General features: G+C 43.9%; 1 protein-coding gene across 2 annotated transcripts in view; it reads left to right on the forward strand.

Moving 5' to 3' along the window:
- Window positions 1–22709, forward strand: part of NT5DC2 (5'-nucleotidase domain containing 2) — a 28754-nt gene that overhangs the window by 2690 nt on the left and 3355 nt on the right. For both annotated transcript variants that reach the window (XM_030500548.1, XM_030500547.1), the window contains exons 2-10: window positions 5829–6013; window positions 6801–6875; window positions 8781–8836; window positions 10572–10665; window positions 14379–14507; window positions 17446–17506; window positions 18181–18283; window positions 18829–18930; window positions 21343–21424. In XM_030500548.1, the coding sequence (XP_030356408.1) occupies window positions 5829–6013; window positions 6801–6875; window positions 8781–8836; window positions 10572–10665; window positions 14379–14507; window positions 17446–17506; window positions 18181–18283; window positions 18829–18930; window positions 21343–21424 (887 nt within the window). The remainder of the gene's footprint in view (window positions 1–5828; window positions 6014–6800; window positions 6876–8780; window positions 8837–10571; window positions 10666–14378; window positions 14508–17445; window positions 17507–18180; window positions 18284–18828; window positions 18931–21342; window positions 21425–22709) is intronic.

Genomic DNA, 22709 nt, shown 5'->3' on the forward strand with positions numbered 1-22709 from the left:
GTACAGTAAAGCTCAGTGGTGGTACAGTTCGGTGCCAGAGCCCAGGCACCAGAAGTTCTCAGCTTTGTAGAAACACATCTGTGTTCTGCTAGGCTTGAGTGTGGTGATGCAAATGACAGCACAATACAGCTACGCAAAAGGTGTTCCTGAGGTGAAATCTCCTCAGTGCTAGCTCAAAAGAAGCCATTCTCTTCGTTTTTCCCCCTACCTTTTGCAACACTTGTACTTAGGACCAAATTTCATTACCTGCCAAGAACTTGAGGCTACTTCTTCCACGTAATGTGCTTTGCTTTTCTTTCCTCTGCCCAAATGAAAAATGTAATTGCGTTTGTCAGGGAGTGGTGTTGAGCAAGACTTGTTGTATTCTGATTTGGTGACATCTGAAGCATCAAGGAAGGCTCATATGCTCTCTAAGTAAGCAGTGTATAAAGTCTTTCTCTCTAGGAAACATCCAATCCTGAAACTCTATGGAATTGGCAAGTGAGTGAGGATTTAGCTGTAAGCAAGAGTGTATGTTTTTAACTAGATCTTTCAAACTTGTAAATGTTGTTACAATAGATTTCCTTTCCTAAGGAACCTTCGTAACAACTGTTAACACCTTGCCTCTGCATGACAAGCTTGAGCATGGTTAAATGTGAGAACTAGTGAGAGTAGAGACAAGTCTGCAGACAAGAAGAACTTGGTTAGGTGTTGATAACACTGAGGGTGTAGCTCAGAGTTAGTCCTTGCTCTTTCTAGTTTGTGTGGATCAAGATACCTTTGCATCTAAATAGTGCAGGCTGCAGGCAGCAACATGTGCCCATCGCATTTGGAAATGGGAGACAAGATGACACCCCTGTGTGATCAGTGCATTGGTGATCCTGGTGTGGTGCAGAGGGGGTTTTGCAATCCAGCACGTTTTGATTCTGCTTGTGTCGCTAATCTCAAGCAGGCACGAAGATTTAAAAGCCTCACTCTTTGCCAAACCAGGAAACAAGTCTAGTGCTATGATGATAAATGCCCTGTAAATCGCTTAGGGAGCGTGCACATTGAGTGACTTGTGGCATCCTCAGATTGAGCTGGGACTGGGAATGACAATGAGCAGCCAGACCTGGAAGTGTGACCAGCTACGTTAACTTCCTAATTCTGCTTTCCTAAATGTAAACACTTTGTCTTGTGAAGAACTCTTACAGCAGCATTTGTCTAGTGCCTTTGTGTATATAAAAAATGTGGGGTTTTTTTAATGAAACAGGGTATTTTTTAATATTGCTTTTAGTTTGTGTATATTTTATTGGCAAGAAATCCTAGAATATTTAGGCACAATGGCATAAATTCAAGAGTATGCTCCAGAGTAATTTTCAGCACTCTTTTTAACATGATTCCTCTATCATTTAATGTTCTTTAAGCTAATATTTCTTTCTCCCTCCTCTTGGTAGAAGCATCTACTTTGTCTGGTTGGAGTGCTTTGCAGGAAATGGTACAAAACAACACTTCAAAAGGATAAAGAGGTACTTGGAAGGGAGGAAAACTGGCAGTTTGCCTTTAGAAAGAAAGTCAGTGTGAGCAAAGGGAACTTTCTGATTCATGAAGAACGTGGAGGATGGTGGCCATCTGCTTTTCAGTATCGTTCTTTTCCTCGCTAGTCTTACAAAGAAATTAGCGCAGATGTCTGCTGCATCGGACCTCTGGGAGTACAAAGGGTGTGAGAGATGGGTGTGAGTTGCCTTTTTTATGTATTCTTCAATAACATGCTGGATCTGAGACTGAGAGAAAAGGAATGCTTCCTGCGTGATGCTGTTGGTACCCCTGGGAGCTCAGAAAAGCACAGACGTGCTTGGCACCTCCTGACCAGAGCATTTTTCACATCAGAAGGGGCCATATGGTGTCTTGGCATCTCTAACCATTGCACGCAGTTAATTACCTGCTTTTGTTTCCATCTCTGCTCTCTTGTTGGGGTTTGAGTGTTAGTGCTTTCAACAATGTGGGCTATTGCCTGGGAAGAGACACTTGTACTGTTATGAAGATATTCCAATTTAAGCAGCTGTTCAGCGCTTCATAGTGGAAAAGTGAAGGAGGTATTGTGTGTTTACTTTGCATTTACACCCACATGGAAAAAAAACATGAGCTTTCTTGTGCTCTGCTTTTGTGGCTGAGTTTCATCATGTGCCATGGATATGCAGACACTTCCCTTAAAACCATCAGAGTAGCAAACGAGAGCAAATTGTGCAAGTATGCAGATTCCAGGGGTTTGTATGTATTGCAAGAGCTGTTTTTTCCCCACTGTCCTCACATGTGCACATGTCGGTTCTCCCTTAGATCACACTTCCTTGGTGAAGTGCTGAGTAGACAGTGACTATTTGTGATATTGTCTCCATTTCCAGCTAGGACTCAAATGGAAACGGTAGATGGGATTTTCATTCTGTTTTAATAATCAAAAGTGGTTTTAATTTTTTGGGGTTTTTTTTCTTGCTTGTAATTTATCATATCTGTCCAGCAATCTGTTATGGTGTCTTAGCAGAGGAAAAACAAAAGCCATCATGCTTGAAAAATGCTATCTTCATGGGCTTCTGGAGGGTGTCTGTTTTGACTTGACAACTGCCATGCGAACTGAGGCTGACATCCCTGGCAGATTACGTGCTGAGTGTCAGCAGAGCAGCAGCACCCAAGTCTGCAGCCCAGGATTTGATCAAGCACTCACAATTTGTAACCACCCAGGTGATTATCTTTAAAAAACCCACCAAACATGAAAAAGCAAAACAAATCAAAACAAAAACCAAACTGGGATTATCTAAAAAAAACCCCAAAAACCAAAAAACAACATCCCCCCCCCCAAAAAAAAACCCAGCCCAGATGAAAACCAACAACAACAAAAAAGAATCTCAACAAAACCAAACCAACCAACCAAGCAAAATCCACCAAAACTAAAAAGCAAACCAAACAAACAAAAATCCAAACTTCTTGAAACCAGGCTCAGTAAGCCAGGCATGTTTGGGCTCTCATGTTGAAACTGATCTTGCATGTGCTCCCACCTTTTGTCTCTTCCCTGAGGTAGTTTGAACCTGCAGAGAGCTTGCATGAACTTAAAAAGGAGAGGGATGCCTACGACTCTATTGAGGATGCTGCAAGTAGACATTTACACCAAGTCAAACAGCAGTATGGGTCTCTGGACTGAAACCCAGAGCTTTTTCTTTCTTTCTAGGAGATCAATGACTTTGAAACTACTGTAAATGTAAGATGGAGGATGACAGCGTGGAAAGAGCAAGCTGTCAGCAAGCTGCTGCAAGTTGGTTTGGTGACGATGATGTGTGATAGGAAACACAGCAAGGAGATATGTGCTGCTCCAGGAAGCATGCGTATGGAACATGTGCGTGAGGCAATGATGAGAAAGCATTTTGGCTAGTGTATGCATCTTTCTCAGCCCTTATGAGGTAAGAGAGGACATGCTGTGTAAGTTAGTGGCCAAATGTCTGAGTGGGGTAAAATGATCTGGGCAGGAGGCTGTCAGAGAACTCTGACAGAGAGTTCTGTGCATTTGAGACTGGCAGGGAAGAGTATTACTTCATCCCATGGGTCTAAATATACTTCATAAATCATATTGCGGCACAGTTACTGCTTATGCTTCTGATCACAGATAAGCCTCACCTCATGCTCTCGGTGAATCTCAGACTACCCTTTCCTTGTTACAACACCATACCGGTCGCTTAGCTTTTCCAGAGTGTGTTTCTGCAGAAGTTGTGGCTGTTGTTGAATCTAGATGGGTGTCATGTCCTCTGTGAAAGAAGAGATGGGGTTCAGACAATGGTATTCAGACAACACTATCAAAATGTGTTGCCATAAATCTGTTAGCAAATGATGAATGTTGGAAGAGCTTGACCTCTCCATAGGGATACGGTAGCAGCAAGTGGGGTGCATTTGTTGTATTAATAAAAAAATGCGTTCATAAGAAGATGAAAGTGCTGCACATTTACACTGTGATATGATTAGGGCTGTGTCATTTTGCTTGTGAGGAAGAAAAATAACACCCTGTAAATGCCAGGGTTTGCTTGGAAAAAGATCTTCCCACAAGTTATCTGGAGGTGAGGACAGGAAGTGGAGCTCTGTTTGTTTGTTTATGGTGCAAAGAGTGTTTATGATGGGAGGATGAAAGTTGTGATCATCCAAATCCTATTTATGGTTCCCATCTTTCAAAATCCCAGTGGAAAGTTCTCTGGTTGCATCCGCTCTCTTCAGCCTCTTCCAGGAACTTTGCCACCAGCAGAGTCACTGAAAGGGATCTCTTGTTCCTGTTGTGTAGCCACTAAGTCAATCCTTCTCCCTTAAAATACTGTTTGCTTTTTTAGTAGTTCCTCTCTAGTTGATCCAGTGAATTGCATTGGAAGGCCAAAGGAAAGTGAGTTAGGAGAGAGGGATGGGTATGTTTGTAATGTGTCTCCCCCCTGAAAAATAAATATGATATATCTGAATCCTGTTTCTTTGGTCACCTCTTTGGATTAGTGCTCACAAATGTGCTCTGGGCTTTTACCTAAATTCTGTAATCATTCCAGACAAAGTCTTTATTGGGAATGGCTGGTATCTCTTTCTAATAATATTTTTTTTATTCTAGATTCAGATGAAACTTGGTTTTATAGCAAGGAAGCACTAAAGAACTGGCACAGGGGTTCTTGCTAAAAGCCAGAAGTTAAGGTAGGAAGGGAAAAAACAATCCTACCCACTGATGCTGTGTAGAATCTGGAAAATGTCTGCACTCTTCCTATCATTCAAAGAGAAAATTACCTGTCTTTGAGGAGGGAGGAAATGGCTCCTTCCCCTCTCTGTCCCCCAGTGTGGATGTGACTAGGCAACCTACTATGGGGAACTATTTTTATTGCTCTTTCTCACCTTGCAATGGACAGCTCTCAGGAGTGGGAAGCCTGGGGAGGGTCTGTTCCTGTCCCTCCCATTGTAGTGTCGCTAAAGCTCTCTGCTCTCTAGACTAGCTCTGAAAAAGAAAATACAGGTAGTTCAGCTGGAAGGTCACTTAACCCCCATTTTCCCAGTGGTGGGGGGAGCAAAGTGTTATTCTCAAGCATCTTGAACAGTAACCCTGTTTTGAAGTGACAAACCACATGCAAGGACTGAGCTGTTTCCACAGCTGTTTATCAGAGGAAAGCAGATAACTTGGTGCTATCAGCATTGCGTGCTCCAAAAGCATAGCTTAATGTGGGTTTTTTTACATTTTGTTGGTGTCTGTACAAAATCTTGTTTTATCCTGCCCATTTATACTTAAAAAAACCCAACCCACGAAACAACAACAACAACAAAGCCCTAACAGTACCCGCAGGATTACTCTGTGAAGTCTGGCTGCTTCTGTGAGAAACCAAAAATGCCGAAAGAGAAACCTCACCACTTCTAACTTGAAGTAATCCAGGTTTCTCAGAGGAGAGTTAGCCTATTTGTCTTGCTCAGGTTTTAAGTGAGGGATGCATGTTTTCCTGGTATTATATTGTAGCTACCTTCCATGCTGGTGAGCTGCTGCTGAAACTGCAGCTGAGCAGTTGCTGTGAGCTAGAAATCTGAGACTTGAAAATCTCGGTCTGCTTTGCTTCATGTAGGCCAGAGAGGATGTTGTTTTGCAGCTTCCTGACACAAAAGGTCAGTCTTACTGGGAAAGGCTCATCCCTAGTCACAGCCAGAGATTTCACAGTGTGTTTTTTCATGGGGAGGATTATTTGGGTGAGTTTACAGCAGCAGCAGTGTGCTCCTTTGCTGCTGCTCTGTGGTACTTCCAGCTCTAAGAGGTCCACAATGAAAAGTTGAAATTTCAGTGCTCCTCGCAGTTTCTCTAACCTCTCCCCTTTCCCTTCTCTTAGATCTCCTTCCACCAGGAGTCTGCAATCTCCTCAACCCGGCAGCTATCTACGCAAACAATGAGATCAGCCTGGGAGATGTTGAGATATATGGCTTTGACTACGATTACACATTAGCACAGTACTCTAATTTACTACACTCTATGATATTCAATACTGCCAGAGACATCCTAATAGAACAATTCAAGGTAATGATGTGCTAAGAATTTCCACCCAATTAAGCTTACTGCAATGCCCCAGACGTGCTTGCAAAATGATTCATTGTGCACATGTGCCAATTACTTGTTTTATTGAGATAAATGTCATGTTTCACAATCTTTGATTGCAGAAAGTTTTGCCTGTACACGTAATTAATTTCCTTTGAGACAATTTACCACACTCTACATTCCTGAGGTTTTATAAATATGAAGCAGGAACCTTAGTCTAGAAAGGTCTGGTCTGTTTTACTTAACTATGGCAATAATGCCTACAGAATTGCTGGTTCGAGGTACACATAGTGGATAAACATGAACCGTGGACCATCACTGGAGCTATACAGGACTTGACCTGTGCGAGTCAATGCAGATGACGCTGCACAGCTTGTCCACCTATGGGCATCTTCTTTGCAATAGGTCTGTGCATGTTCTCCTAGCCATGTCTTTCATTTTAGAGGTGCTCTGCAGCGCCATTGCTTTGCCAAATATATGCATTGAATGGAGCTTACTGGAAGTGTCCTCACTGCCTGCATGAATCTGTTACACTTTCACTAGTGTCCCTTACATGAGAGAAACTAGTTTTGGGGATCCTGTTCCTTTATGTCTTTCTCTAGTCATCCACTTTCTTTGTTGAAGGGGCAAAATCATGTGCACCTGTTCCTTGGCCAGTTTATGCCTGGGGTGAACAAACTAGTTGGACTGAGACAGCTCAACAGGTGAAATGATTTTGTTGATAATCCAATGCTTATGCCTCTAACAACGTCGCTGTTTGTCTTCTCAGTATCCAGAAGGGCTTGCGAAGTATGACTACATTCCAGGGTTTGCCATACGTGGACTTCACTATGATGTACAAAAGGTAAGCTGTACAAAGTTCAGTCTTCTGAGCTTTGTCTTCCATTGAGTTACGTTTTTAGTGGAAATATTTTCTGTCATTGCTTGCAATAACTTTGATCACCAAGCTATCAGTGAGCCCAGGTGGCTGTGCTTTTCATCTTGTGGGTTCTTCTTGTTTATAAACCTTCCAAGGGAAAGATGTCTTTTGTGTTTGGGTAGCCTCTAGCCGAATGGAACATTCTAGCAAAGACCTCTGGTAAATAAGCCTTGCCAGTTTAAAAGTCAGTTAATTCTGCACCTAATAAATAGAAAACTGAGCTTGTTTCTGTGATCATTTCTGTCTTTCAGGAAATTTAATCAACAAACCTCAATCCTGCAACTACAAGTATTTGCCAGGAGCAGAGGCATTATGTCTTACTCTAATAATAGAAATGACTTGTCAGGCGAATGCTTTAGGAAGCCTTCCCCACCCCCTACCCTGAATAATAGGACTGCCTGGAAAAAGATCCAAGCTACTTGAGATGCATGCTTCTTAGGAGCACAGGCCAACAAAGTGCAAGCACTAGCTTTAACCCTTTTCAGGGCTTTGGACAGATTCCCTGAAAGCCCGATGCCCAATGATGTCATGCTGGCTGCTGCAGCCAGGCAGTCAGGTGGGAGCCCAGTAGAGAAAGTTGCTTCACTGTAGCAGCTTTTCCCACGTTGAGCTTTGAGCAAATCCAGGGTAGCAGGCAGTACAGGCTGGAGTGTGTGTGCTGTTCTCCAGCAGTGGAAGAAAAGAAAATGAAGAAAAATATATAGAGTTTTCCCATGTCTTTTGTCCTAACTCTGGTGGCAGCATGGCAGCAGACTGCCCATGCCTCTGACTTCATAGAGTGAGAAGTGGATCTGTGAGAGACACTGAGAAGTTTCTTTCTCTGTTTAAATCTCTGGCTCATGTATTGGCAAAACACAGACTAGCCTAGCTAAGCAAAGCTAGTGAGTGAGTAGAAGGTGAGAACTCTCTTCTCTTAGATCAGATTCTGCAAAAGACACAAAAAGCTGGGTAGTGCCTATCTAAGTTAATCAGCATGTTTGCCTGCACTCCTCACAAATGAGTGGGAGGTCTGCCCATGGTGTAACCAGCTGCAATGATACGGTATCATGATAAAGAAGGTGCCTGAAGGTTGTGAATGTTCTGTGGAATCTGTTACCTTGCACTGTGGTAGAAACAGCACAAATAGTTCGATACTGTGGCCTTATTCAAGTTGCAGAGCATTGTGGATTTAGTATGATGCTGCTTTTGATGCCTGAGCATTTGTGTTAGGGCTTCACAATGATGGATGGTGGAGAAGAGATGACTCATGAATATGTGAGTCTGATACAAAAAGTGTGCAGAAAGCTCTGATGTTACCAGCCTGGCATGCTCCTGAACATCTTTGCTGAAGTCTATTGGGGAGAGGGAGAAATGGTGGAGGGGGAGAGCTCTTGTGTGAAGAAAAGGACTCGGTGCAGCTGAACTCAAAACCAAGACTTGCCTGTTTCGTTCTGCTTAAGATAAATGTGATGAGAAATAGATCTCTTGTGCACACAAAGTTCCTTTTCAACGTGTGTGCTTTTGGAAGAGAGATAAGAAGGGACTGAGTCACAGAAATATTGTTCTCTCTGTTTTTCAACTGCATCCTTGTCCACAAACTTTGGAGTATAACACAGAGTGGTATTTTGGCTCATAGAAAGGTGATATTTTGCCAGAGAGGCCAATTATAAGTCACAGTATGAGTAAGTGTGTGTGAAAGTGGCTGGAGACTAAGTGCAGCTTATAGTACATAAATGTGGAATGTTCATATTGAATTTTATTTTCTAAATGTAATTCGGGTGGAACTTGAAACTTAAATAAGGTTTTAGTACAAACTTACTTCTAACAGTAAATGTCTATCCCTTATCACAGAGTCTTCTCATGAAGATCGATGCTTTCCATTATGTCCAGCTGGGAACGGCATATAGGTCTGTCAGCTCTGAAAGTCATTTTCTAAATACTCATATATGCAAAGGGGGCTTACTAAATCTGAGTGTGTCTTCATGGCATATGGGGTGAGGTTTTTTGAGCAGAACACACTCTCATCTGGCTTATCCTGTTTGCGCTTGCTTCAAATGCTTACCTGGCATATAATTGCAGGGAGTTATTTTTCTCAAGCATTTCAAGCCAAGTGTGGGTGGGAAGACCTGGAGCTTTTTGTAATGGTTAATAACACATCTGGTCACGTACTCTGTGTGATGTCTGAGTACGTGACAGCACGCCTGGGTTAATGTCTGTGAGCAAACAGTGCCACTAGGAAAGGACTCCTCTGTAGGTGGTCCACATACAGGCCTGTCTTCTCCAGGCAGGAATGTATCCCAGCAGAGGTCTGCTGTTCATTCTCATAAACTTAAGAGGGGAGTGGTCCAGATAGATAGTGCAAATAAAATCTTAAAGCAGTGCAGTCATGTCAATAGAAGTAATGATCCATCAGAATCTGGGCTCAGTTTAGGGCCTAGGTTTTAGCTCCTGTTGTCCTCCAAGGAGAGCTGGCTGTGTGTTTGATAAGTGGCTGAAACAGTGCAGAGTTTGGAGACTGGGAGAAAACCTTGCCCCAAAGTGGAGTGGGGTTAGTATGTAAGAAGTAGTAATTCATAGGGATTGGTAGCAAAGCTCCTGTAAATCTGTGTTGTATTTCCTGAGCATGGAAGCCAATGTTGTTTTTTTCTTGAACTCTGCCCTTTTGCTGTTAAGCTTCAGTTACAGTAAACACTCTAAGAATTTTAAGAAGGGAGTTTCATAATCAAAGAGAATTGGCTGCTTTGAGTGCCAGCTTTTGAAGTGGGGAGAGAGAGGCTTGGTGCTGCCCCATATTTCAACTCAGCTTTGCAAGAGATTTTTAATGAAAACTTGTTTAAACTTTTTTCCCCATAGTGTCATTTTGTAATTATCTTTCTTGAAGCATCCTTTTCCTAAACTGTCCTTTGCTTTTGAGCACAACTGAGGCAACTTTTGACTTCTCAGAGGCTGTACCATTATTGAAGAAGAAAGGAGCAAGGGAAAGTCGCTGACTGCTTGAGTAAACAGCCATCAAAAATTGTGCAAGAGGCAAAACATGCAGCAGTCACATAACCTGATGTTCACAAGTGGTACAGCTCATAGCCATACCTGTGCTTGATGATATCTGTGCTTAATGATACCTGTGACTACCATGTTTCAGGGAAAAAATATGGCCTCTGTTGAATGGTCTTAGCAAAGAACTTGTTTTGCTTAGAAAAACTGGATAGGAAGGAATCTTCATTTTCAGAAATCTCTCTTCCATTGCTTTCAATGGTGATGTACCTTGGGGAAGCAACCTCCAAAACTACAGTTACCCAGCAGAGCCAAAGTCAGGTCGTGGGGCTGATTTGGTGGGGCAGTCCCATCAGCAGATTGACAGCATGCGGAGAGAAGCCTCTGTCTGAACTCTGCTGGAATGTGGATAAAGCCCCTCAATTAACTTGAAGAAGCAAACAAGGTATCTGAAGAATGTCTCAGGAAAGGTTTTATGTGAATCTTAAGAAACCATGGAGCTGTCAGCCTCTCTGGCTATCTTTGTTGTGCCAGATAAATTTGTGAGTTTTAGAAAGGAGCCTGTTTGTCCCATCTTCTCTTTCTCTGCAGTTTGTAGCTCTGTGCAGACTGGTGATTATTGACAAACTATTTCTGTTGTTTTGTGTCTAGAGGGCTCAAACCAGTGCCTGATGAAGAGGTAATTGAACTCTATGGTGGTACGCAGCACATCCCCCTGTACCAGATGAGTGACTTCTATGGCAAGGTATTGTAAGCCCTTTACTGCTATGATGCAGCAGCTCTTTTAAGAGCTATGAAAACAAAGTGAATTGTGTGAGCATGTGAATGACTCCAGCCTCCCTCAGACTCCAAAAGGCTTAGTCCCTAGTGACCTGCAGTGCGTGGTTTTGTTCTAGTGGGAATTTGCCCCAGAGGTTATTTAGCAGTTTAGCATGTGAAAGACATCTGTGAATAATTCTAAACACCAGGGCTATTGGCCTAGAGCTGTACGGCTCTGGAGACTGATAGGGAGATGTTCCCTGCTTGGTCCTTGGCCAAATCTAGCTCCCAACAGCAGCCTGCAGTGATGCTGTTTGCAGCGAGTTGTGCAGGAGGGGGCGTATGTGTGTGTAGCAGCAGGGCGCTTGCAGTGCCTTTCTCTTTGGTTTTGGGTATGGTTCTTTTTCCTCCATTAAAGGGATCCCCCTCCACACCTCAGTTGCTATTATTCATAGGGTTGACATCCATGAGTGTGGGTTTTGGCTTTTTTTTAGGCAGAAAAGCTTACTGTCACAATAAAGTATTGACATTGTGCCCTTAGGAGCTGTAGAAATCCTTCAGTTGCCTGAACTAGAGGAAGTTAGAGATTTTTCTGCCTCAAGTGTCTAATGTGATGCAGTGGGCAAGCAGAGCCTCACATCCCTTTCCCCCCAGAAAAGCTTTGTTTCTTGCGCTTTGTTAGTTCAGTTGCCTTAGGGGAAGCTGGACTGTGAAGGGCAAGCTTCCTCTGGTAATACCCCTTTGAGTCTGCTGTGTGAAGTCTCCAGCAAGGTCATTTTTTGATTCCTCTCTCTCTCTTGGGACCAATTAATCTTGGTGGTTGCTTTCTGGATAAATGTATACTCTGTTTATAGCTCAGTGTTGTTTCCAGCTTTGAAATAGGATGTTTCTGTTTAGTGTTTGTTATCTGTAAACTGCACTCCATTTGCCTCCCGCTGTGCAACTCTCCTCACTCCCGGCAAATGTGAAGTGATTTCACCTTTCTTTTTAAATAACTGTAAGCATGAAATCTGCTTTGAGCTGTGGCCTTTTGTAGGACCAGGTGCTCATGCCAAGGTGTCTTTCTGTGCTGCTTTGTACATACCAGGTGTTTTCCTCTTTCCTGTAGTTAGTATTGAAAAATACAGTATAACATTTGGCCACAGAAGTAGAGATAGCTTATTCTTTGTGAAGAGGTGCAACTCCTCTCCTAATAATGTAATCAGCTCCATAAACTAATAGGTGGATTCCAAAGAGAATGAAAGTATATACAACTAATGACATTTTCACACAGCAGTGTCTGCTCAGCCTGTGCACTAACACATTAGTGGGAAAGCAGCTGGGTTAAGATGACTGCTGCTGTGAGCAGGTGCAGCGCAATTGGTGTGGAGTGAGGCTTTAGCAGGGATCTTTGGTCTTGTCCTCTTTAGTCTGCCATGCTGATGTCACTACCTGTATGGGTACCAGGAAGGGCTGCCAGTCAGTGATTCCAGGCAGCAAGGCATGAGACAAGTGGGACTGATATAGCTGAAGTGCATAAGTATTCTCTCTTAAGTGTTTTCTCGATCCTCTCTTGGCAGGAGTGTGTGGACAGCTACCAGCATACTAACACCTGCAGCAGGAAGGCACAGATCTTGCTCGGGGTTAGACAGTGCAGCTAGTGTGGCTTTCACTGGCAGAACTAGTGATGGCCTGTAATCAAGGTAGAGAACTTGTGGGTGTTGTGGAAAAAGCATATGTAGCATTCTAAAACTGTGGTCCAATTTTCATCCTACTCGTGACACTATCTGCTGTAAGGAAGTCAAGGCCACTAAATGGGATGAGTGGAAGCTGGACTTGCTTTGTAAGATAATGCCACAAGGAACTATCCTTGAATGATATCACTGTTGGCAAGGTAAATCTTACCTGTTAATATCAAAGATTTAACTGTCTTCTCTATGCTTAAGGTGTTGAAAGCTGGGTCATTGCTCTGCTGCACTCTGCCATACCTAGTAATTTCAGTAGGAGCTGCCTGTCTGTGTCCCTCTTGGTTCTTTCCCAGAATCCCACAACAGGAAGAAAAGAGATGGAGGCTGTTTTCAGGAAATTTTGGTTTTGCTGGGAGAATTTTAGTGGGAGAAATGTTCCCTTAGCAACAACGCATCAAAATGGACAGAAGTCTGTTGAAAGGATTCATTGAGTATCACTAAGCAGCACCACTGTGTGCAGTATGTAGCTCAGACCAGAGGGTATGGTTTGTGTTTTCTTCTGCTGTAGGTCAAGTTGTCCTGTGCTGGCTGGCTGGAAACTACATAACCCTCAACACACTGACATAGCTTTTGATTGCAGCATTTTTTGGTAATAGACCTTAGGCAAAATGCTGTTTGTTGTTCCTTTATTCATTTTGCATCATCTTTCTTGACCCCAACTTGTGTTGTCCCCCTGTTACCTTTAGATAGTGCTGCAAAGAGTGCCAGTCTCTTGTTCTGCCCTTACAAGACCAGACTTAATAAGAGATGTTACTTTTGTTACATCCTGACATGACAGGGACAAGCGTTCGTCGTTAGGCAGCATGTGCCCTCTCTCAGCTTCCACCACGTGTACCTTCTGTGATCTTTTGGATGCTGCTTTCATGTCTGTCTGTCACATAGCTATAATAAATGCCTTCTGATGTGGATGAGTATTATCCTAGAGAGTTGCAACTTTGTGGCTATCAGTCATGGGTTGCTCAAAGCTGACATGCAAAGGCACTATGTGACTGGATTGCCAGGGCACCTCTGGTGACCAGGTTCATTGAGAGGTCTGTGCACCTCCCAGACTGCTTTTCAAGTACAAGACCTCGATAACTGTCCCCTTGGCTGACCTGGCACTTCAGCAATGAAAGACGAAAGAACTGATTCCAGCTTCATCTTACCAGTGAGAGTCACCACAGTCTTCTGCACAGGTGGTACCTACTGAATAAACAAGCTTTGTTTTACTGGAAGGCTTCTCTGGACCCAAAGTTGGCTGTTGACCTGCTGATAGTTCTCTGATTGATAGTCAATAAAAATAGCAAATGTATGGGAGAGCTGCCACCTTGCCTAATGCAAGATGAATTATTCCTTGGTTGGAATTTAATTGTCCATTTCCAGTTGACAGCTGGGTGGGCTGAAGTTCTTTTTCTTCTTCTTTGTGCCCACTCTGGGTTTTCTGGAGTGACTCAGGGGCATACAGGTGTTGACAAACTGCTTGTTGGAGTGATTCCTGCATTGTCGTGTGAAATCTCACCGGAATGTGGTTGGAGCAGCTTTGGTGCCCATGTGTCCAATGTCACAGATTGGTTTAGATGAGCGATGGGGCATCTCCAGCAAGGGCCACAGCTGCTTCTTTAGCAGAGTGTTGTCTGTTGCCACCTTCATTAATGCCAAGAGGGCATGAGGTTGAAATAAAAGTTAGTGTCTAGAACAGACTTCCCAATTCCTCCACCTCCACCCGATGATGTTAATGATGCTTGGTTTGTTTTGTGATTTCTGTGAAGGTGAAGCCTCTCTCTTGTCAAGTGTTCATGCATTAGTATTTTGGTTGAGAAGAGAGAGCTACTTGCTGAGTGGCTGGGACTTTTCACATTAGTGTTTTTGTCAGCCTGGAATGTCTTCCAGATGGCACTGGGTGATAGGAGTTTGTTTGCTGGCTTAGCCTTTTTTTTCTTTTTTTTAAAGTATTTTTTGCTTAATGTGTCTCTTTCATTTTTTTGCTTTCCAGGGTCCATCACTTAAGCAGTTTATGGACATTTTTTCTCTTCCTGAAATGACACTGCTCTCTTCAGTCATTGATTACTTCATAACTCATGGTATTGAGTTTGACCAGGTGCACCTTTACAAGGACATATCTGTAAGTAAAGTGTCAACAGCCCCATAGCTCATACCACATCAGAATTGAGCTCTTTGTTAGCACCCGTGAGCTCTGCAGTACCCAAACCTAAGGGGCTGTTAGGGAGCAGCCTGATAGAACAGCATCGTTGCCCTTTAGATCAAAGGATCACCAGGGAATATTCAAAGCTGTGTTTTCAGAACATGTTGGGTTTCTGTCTACTCCAGCGTTGGTGTTGCTGTACATTATCTCTTGCAGGAGTGTGTAGGCTGGTTAGGCTGAAGGTCCTTCTGTGGGGGATCTGTCACAAAGCTTGTGTAAATGTTTTCTTGTTTGCAGACTTTTAAGTTCTATGTTTTCCAGTTAGTATCTCATTTTTCAATGAGATATTCATTATTCAATGAGATATTATTTGTGGCTTGGTCTGACCGTGTACCAAACAGTTTTCTTTATACAGCAATTGTGCAACACTTGCCCTTGCCTGCTCTGAGAATCCACCTCTTCCCTTTGTAGCTACAGAGTAGTCTGATCCTTTTGGGATGTTTTCCAGTGGCTTTCAACAGCCAGTTACTACAAGGTGCTGTGTCCTCCAGCTTCACTCCTGGCATTTGAAAGGGCTGTGTGGGATTATCAGTGTTGTTGGGGGTATTGCTTGACTTCTTAGTTAATGCTGAAGACAAGATGTAAGTGCTTGATATTGCTGCCCTGGGTGACTTCTGTTAACAGATGATGCACCTTTCTTGGTATCCAAGCCATATCTCACACCCTTGGAGAGGGGCTTTTGATTTGTACCTTGTGGGAATCTTATGCTCATCCCCTGGTAGCAGCCCATACACACGCCTCTCAGTCTTTTTGTGAGGGAAATGGAGCTCCACGTCTGTGCTGCTGCTTTTCTGATAAGGAACCTCCCCATCAGCTTGGCTGCAGCCAAGGATTACAGCTTACATTCTGACCTTCTGTTAGTGCTTGATAGGAGCATGCCAGCCAGTTTCCACAAGACCTTAACATGTTTCCAGGGTGCTAGTAGTTGTTGTAGTTGTTTTCGCTCTTGAGGTGAGGAAAATGGGAAGAGAGGATACAGCTGACTCCTGAGGCTTTTGTCAAGAGTGTCTTCTGAACCTTCTTTTGAGATCAAAATGGATGTGTTTCTAATTGAAATCTTGAGAGCAGTTGGGTGGTTGACACAGCCTAATACATACTCAACACGTATTGACAGTACAGTGCAAATGGTGTGCTCAAGTCCTCAAAGCCCTGACTTTGCTGATCCTGGCATTTTTCTTTGCATCCTTTGCTGAGGGATGTGATCATTCCAGTGGAATGAGTGAGGTAGGCAGAGCAGAGAGCTAGGACAGAAAATCTGTGCCAATGCCTGAAATCTACACTGCAAAGCTGGGGGCTGTCCTGTGCTCTCACCAGACAAGTTCTTGCCTTTTTTATGTACAATGAGGATAAACAAACATTTTTGCAAAACTTATCCCTTTGCAGTACCCGAGTGCAAGTGCAAAGAAGTGGTTTGTGGACATAAGCACAGGGATCCTTCTGTGCCTACACAGGCAGGTGTCTGAGAGGGCTTGCACAGTCCCAGCTGATATGACAACCCAGCTCACAGTGGGTTAAGACATGTCTAAACCTGACACTCTTCTGTAATTGTTCGTGGTAATCCTGTTTGCAGAGCTGTGTGTTTGGGAGCAGGTTGAGTGCTACAGACACCGCACAGAGTCAAAATGGCAGACCCTGAGGCAATGGTGAAGCTGACATGTAAACCAAGTAGTCTGGTCATACCAGTTTGGTCACTTCATATTTCAGAGTGAGAATGTACAGTTTACTCTGCTTTCCTTTGGAGAAGTTTTTGAGCCCTGTTTGGCACTTCCCCAGGCTACCAATTTTCTTTCCCTTTCCCTTTTCTCTTCTTTTGCTTTTTGGGGGCAGGGATTTAGGGAAGGAGCACGCTGGAATCTCCTTCTGCTCTGCAAAGGTAGTTTTGACAAAAATCCAAAGCATTGCTTGCTTTTAGTGCCAGTGCTGGTCAAGAGAAGATTGTTTGCTTGTTAGCTCTCTTGCTTTTTGTTCAGTTTCTTTCCAATAAGGCAGTCCCTTAGTGAACTAGATGTGACCTCTGCCTTTTTACCATTCAAATCCACGTGGTGGAAAGACTCCTAAAGCTGTTTTGAAGAGGTAACGCCCTCTCCTTCATCGTCCCCCATCTAGGATGTAAATTCTGATTCTCTCCAAGCTTTGAAGGAAATGATTTTTAGGGTGACGAGCAGGTTTCACCAGCACAGCCATGAGACCAGTAGCAATGTCAGTGGCCAGTGTGGGAATCCAGTCTGAAAGGGCAGCTCCTGAGCCCATGTAGTGTAACTGGGATTTAAGGGTCCTGGGGAAAGGCAGCATTTGTTTACCTGTCTGAACTGTCAGGGATGAAAACGGTACCATTAAACCAAGCGTTTGCATGTGCAGACACTGCTAAATGTGTTGCTGCTCTGAAAATCATTTTGTGTATCTGGCATATCCCATTGGATGGAGACGGGAAGAATTTCAGTTGGGTTTGGCCAAAAATGTGTTGCATCTTGGCCTCTGGCCTGGAAAACAGAGGTTATTTGGATGCCCTTGACAATATCTGTTTTAACTTGCATCCCTCCTGAAAAGTGGGCAGTGTGTTAACATGTGCTGGTTTCCAGGAGCAGGAAGGAAGTTGTGCTTTCATAGATAGGTTTTGAGGTTTTTCCCCTTCTCCTGCATCAGCTGAGCTAGCCACTATGTTCTTCTTTTTGGTATGTTGGTGACCCCCAGTGTACAAGGTCCTCTGCTTAACTTTAACATAGCTTTTGTTCATTCAGCAAGAAGAGGGTGTGTGTCATTACTGTATTGGTCTTCAGTGGTGGCAATAGGTTTGCATGCTGGGAAACAGGAATGTCATATGTAAACCTGAAACATTTTTCTCTGCCATTTTCTTTAGGATGCTATTAGAGATGTACATGTGAAAGGAGTGATGTACAAATGGATTGAAAAAGATATGGGTGAGTTAAATAGAGCTCTGGTGCCCAACCTGTTTTGACATGTCTCGTACTGTGTGACGTTCTGTGTAAAAGATGTGTAGTTGCTACATGCAGTAACAGGAGTCAGGGGGACACAGAATTTGATGAAATACTTGGTTGTGGCCTGTTTAAAGGCAGCTGAGGGGCAGAGTGGGATTAAGAAACAAGTGGTGTTTAGTGTCAGGTGGAGGATCTATTCTAATGGAGGAAACAGCTACCTTATTGCTTGTGTTTCTGTTTTCCCTCAGCTTGAAAGCGAGGGATGATGGTCCTTGGCATGATGTGAACATGCAAAGGCACCACATACATCCCACCTGGGAAGGCTTCCTGGTCATTCAGGAGAAGGAAAGCTCCTGGTAGCAACATGGCTTGGAGTGGCTGTGCCTGTCCCTTGTGATGGTTTGGTATCAACCCTCTTTTTTGCCAGCCATTTCAGTTCCTCAGTCTTTCTTTTCCCTCTGGATGGGATTGCAGAAGATGATGAAGGCCATTTTGTCACCATGGTGGTTCAGTACCTGCGTGCCTTAGGTGGATCTAACTCAGGCCTTTTGCATCCCTAGTGGTATAGGAGCTAGGTTTGGGTTTGTTTTTAAAAAGAAATATGGTCATGACTTATGCCACTTTTGATTGACAATGTCTGTTTTATTCTGATATAGAACAGTATATTCTGCATGGGGATGAAATCTATGCTGTGCTAAACCGACTGGTGAACCACAAGAAGAAACTCTTCCTCATTACAAACAGTCCCTTTAGCTTTGTGTGAGTACCATTACTGCATATCAGTGGGTCACCACAGCAAGAACTCTGCTGTGTGGTCTCTCCTGTGAGCATCTGAAAGTTGTATGCTAGAGGTTTTTGTGGCAATACTCGTGAGGGTGCTCTCTGGGAACCGGTTGTGGTGAATGTTGCACCCCACAGCGCTCTCCACATTGACTCTCACGTTTTTGAAGAAGATACAAGGCTGTGGCTGGCCACAGTGTTACAGAGCTGACAGTTGCCATTACCTCTAGCAGCTTTTGCTGCATCACAGACTTCTGTGGACTTCCCATGGTAGAGGAGAAAGGGTGGGACAGCTTGAAGTGGTCGAAGTGCTGTATCAACACTCTGTGCAATGAGAGACCTTGGGGGGATTCACAGACCATAGAATCATAGAATGGTTTGGGTTGGAAAGGACCTTAAGATCATCTAGTTCCAACCCCCTGCCATCTATGCTTTCTTCTCTGTTACTGAAATTAGAGTAATAATGCAGTGTTGGGTGAAAAAGAGTACCGGATCTGTTAACTTTGCTGTTCCTTTGCCCTTAGGGACAAAGGAATGAAACACATGGTTGGCAAGAACTGGCGGGACTTATTTGACATGGTCATTGTGCAAGCTGACAAACCCAACTTCTTCACTGATCGGCGGAAGTACGTGTCCTGGGGAAGCACTGCCCTGCTGCACGGGGGGCTGAGGTTTTGGGCCCCCTGTCTTTTACTTTCCATTTCCACTGTCATCTTTGATACTCTTTGAGGAGATGAAAACTGACCAGTCTGGGAATAAGTAGAATGAGTAGTGCCAGGCAGAAAGCATGTTTCTAAAATTGTCTGTCATCAGTTTTGTCATTGTCTGTGCTTAACTTAGACTTTTAGGGGTAATAATGTACTTAAATCTTTAGAAAGAAAAAAAAGAGTGGAATGGTGTGTATGAGAGCTGGCCATTTCATGCCTCTGGGTCTTGAGAATGTGCCAAAATCTTTCCTTTTCCTGTTCCCCACAGCAAATATCTGTGTGGGTTTTGTTTCTTTCTTTCCTTTCTTTCCTTTCTTTCCTTTCTTTCCTTTCTTTCCTTTCTTTCCTTTCTTTCCTTTCTTTCCTTTCTTTCCTTTCTTTCCTTTCTTTCCTTTCTTTCCTTTCTTTCCTTTCTTTCCTTTCTTTCCTTTCTTTCCTTTCTTTCCTTTCTTTCCTTTCTCTCTTTCTCTCTTTCCTTTCTTTTCTTTCTTTTCTCTTTCCTTTCTTTTCCTTTCTCTCTCTCTTCCTTTCCTTCCTTTCCTTCCTTTCCTTCCTTTCCTTCCTTTCCTTCCTTTCCTTCCTTTCCTTCCTTTCCTTCCTTTCCTTCCTTTCCTTCCTTTCCTTCCTTTCCTTCCTTTCCTTTCTCTCTTTCTCTCTTTCTCTCTTTCCTTTCTTTTCTTTCTTTTCTCTCTTTCCTTTCTTTTCCTTTCTCTCTCTCTTCCTTTCCTTCCTTTCCTTCCTTTCCTTCCTTTCCTTCCTTTCCTTCCTTTCCTTCCTTTCCTTCCTTTCCTTCCTTTCCTTCCTTCCTTTCCTTCCTTCCTTTCCTTCCTTCCTTTCCTTCCTTCCTTTCCTTCTTTCCTTTCCTTCCTTTCCTTCCTTTCCTTCCTTCCTTCCTTTCCTTCCTTCCTTTCCTTCCTTCCTTTCCTTCCTTCCTTTCCTTCCTTCCTTTCCTTCCTTTCCTTCCTTCCTTCCTTCCTTCCTTCCTTCCTTCCTTCCTTCCTTCCTTCCTTTCCTTCCTTCCTTCCTTTCCTTCCTTCCTTCCTTTCCTTCCTTCCTTCCTTTCTTTCTTTCCTTTCCTTACCTTTCTTTCCTTTCCTTTCTTTCTGTTGCCATATACACGCTGTTTGGTAATTGGCAGCTCTAGAAGCCTTTGTACATGGTGTCTGAGTTTTGTGATCAATTAGGTGCTGCCAAGGGACTAGCTGCTGTCCTCGCTTTGCTCTTTGGATTATTTGCTTTGGGAGCTTATGTCTGCTTTGCTGCCTCAACTTATGACTGACCAGGAATTACTGCCCTTGAGGGAGAGGTCTAGTCTTTTCTATTTATGTATTTTCTTCCCCCATTTCCCAGGCTGCTAGCATAAATGGGAGTAAACTATGAAATGGCTTTATAAACTGTGCTGACCTTGTAAAGATTTTCTTCATGGGATGTAGGTGAAGTGTCTTACAAACATAGCCTGGAGATATGATGATCTGGTCTTCTAGGAGATAAAACCTTACAGCTGCATGGTGCCTAAGGTCCACTCATGTAGTGGGCCAGTGGAATGACATGGCACATACACCCAAGGTGAGGGGAACCTCCTGATGGTGAGCTCTAGTGAACTGTGGCATGTTTTCTCTGAGGGAAAATGCAGGTGTGCACTAGAGACCACTCATGGTTTTGAAGCCCCTTGCCCAGGTACTCTGTAGCGTTCATGGTGGGAGGCTGGATTCCTTCTGCCCTAGGGTGGTCGGGATCATACAATATCTCTGGATGAGATTATCTCTGCTTGCAGCAGGAGCAGCTTCATAGGAAGGCTTCTGATCCTGGAGCTCCCAGTTTGGAACTCTTATCCCAAGAGGGACCAATGTTCCCATCGAGCATGAATGTTCATAGGAGCCAAGTAACTTCTTAAGCCTTGGTTTGCTGCTTCTGTCCAAGTGGAAGGTAACCAGACAAGCCCTCAGGAACCGCAGTCCCTCTTGGGCTGGGGTGTAGCCAGACTGCAACAGGACACGGAGTGTTTCATGGCAAAGCCTTCTTGGCCTCAGCATTTCAGAGACAGTAATTATGTTTTGGGTTTTTTTCCCTCTTCTCTATATCTAGAAAGCAAGAAGGGTTGTTGGGGATATTGGCATGGAATGGTTCCAATCAATGGAAGCATTTTGAAAAGGTATTTCCCTCTCACACTTTCTCTTCCCCTGAGAAAGTGGTGCAGAAGGCCCAGAAGGGCACTTCTCATTCTTTTGTTAGGAGTTGTTACATAGGTAGAAAAGTTTTCCGATTCAAGTGTTTTGGGTGATTTTCACCAAAAATCAAAAGAAGTTGATGTTTTCCCACTTTTTTTTCCAGACCTTTTAGAAAACTGGATGATAATGGCTCACTGCAGTGGGACAAAATAAACCAGCTGGAGAAAGGAAAGATCTACAAAGAGGTAAAGTGAAGGGGTGCATAAAGGGTAGGAAGCAAGTCTGAAATGGTGGGGACTTATAAGGCATCCACAGTTTTGAAAGTCACTGGAAAAACCTGGAATGCCCCATGCCCCAGGGTACAATGAAACTTCACCTTGGGAGCTCTGTTCTGACATTGTCCAGTGTGGCCAATAGTGCAGCTTTCCCATGGCTCTTCTGGTGTCCTGGTCCTGGAACTCTTGTCGTGGAGTTGCTCTCAAGAGTGTGGTAGTTCAGGGTAAGGAGGCAGAGCTTTCTGCAATCTAATGTGTATGCAAAGATCACCCACACCTCTACAAGTTTGGAAAAGAGGACTTGTGGAGCAGGGAATAGAGAAACAAGGGTGATCAAATAGGGTACAAAGCCTGGCTCCTGTCTCTCTCCTGAAGGACAAGCAAGTCCGAAGGATGCGCTATTACTCTGGTGAACTTGCTGCCTTGGGATGTTCTCATTGCAGTTGGCTTGTCCCTTGAGAACAAGTTGCCTCTGGCCTTAGGACAGTTTGTTCTTGGTTATATCCAATCCCACAGGAAGAAACTGTTAGTGAGATTGCAGTCGAGTAGCTGGGACCTGACCTGTGGTAGAGAAGTAGGTCATCTCCTTGAGTAGTGCTGTTGGGAAGCCTCTGGCTTGTCCGGTGGGTCTGTCAAAGTGCTCTGCTAGTGTCCCATCCTCTGCCAAGAGCTAGGAGCTGGAAGCATGCAAGTAGAGCTCATGCAAAGTGTCTCTCCCATGGGCAAACTTTCCCAGGGGGTTGGCAACTCCCTCAGAAGAAAAGGCACACTTCAGCAATGGGGTTTATTGCTGAATTAAATCCTGCTCTTGACCACTTACATCTTGTGGCCACAGGTTGCTCACCTAAGTGAATGGTGCATTGAGGAAGGGAAAAGATGAGGGAGAAAAGAGGGATGGATTTTGGAGGGAGGATTTTGGCCTCCACTCTAGTGCTCCTCGACCACAATGTTCATCCGACTGTATCAAGTTTGTTGTCTAACTGTGGTTCTTGGTATGTGACAGGGCTGTATCATGGCTGTAGTTCACTGTGTCCCCAGCATTTTTGGTTTCTTGGAGTGCCACAATAGGCTTATTTCTCGCAAGTGTTAGCGGCCTTGGACCTTGCTGTGCTGGTGATGTTGCCAGAGGCCTCTCAGCTGACTTGTTCCTGTCGCCGAAGCACAGCTGTATGGTGGTTGTGCTGTGGGTATCTCCTATGAACGGGTCCTCAGGGATGGGTGTTTTGTCCTGGGGACTGGGCAAAGTGATGGCCCT

This window comes from Strigops habroptila, chromosome 11, assembly GCF_004027225.2.
Source record: "Strigops habroptila isolate Jane chromosome 11, bStrHab1.2.pri, whole genome shotgun sequence".
In the NCBI taxonomy this organism is placed as follows: Eukaryota; Metazoa; Chordata; class Aves; order Psittaciformes; family Psittacidae; genus Strigops; species Strigops habroptila.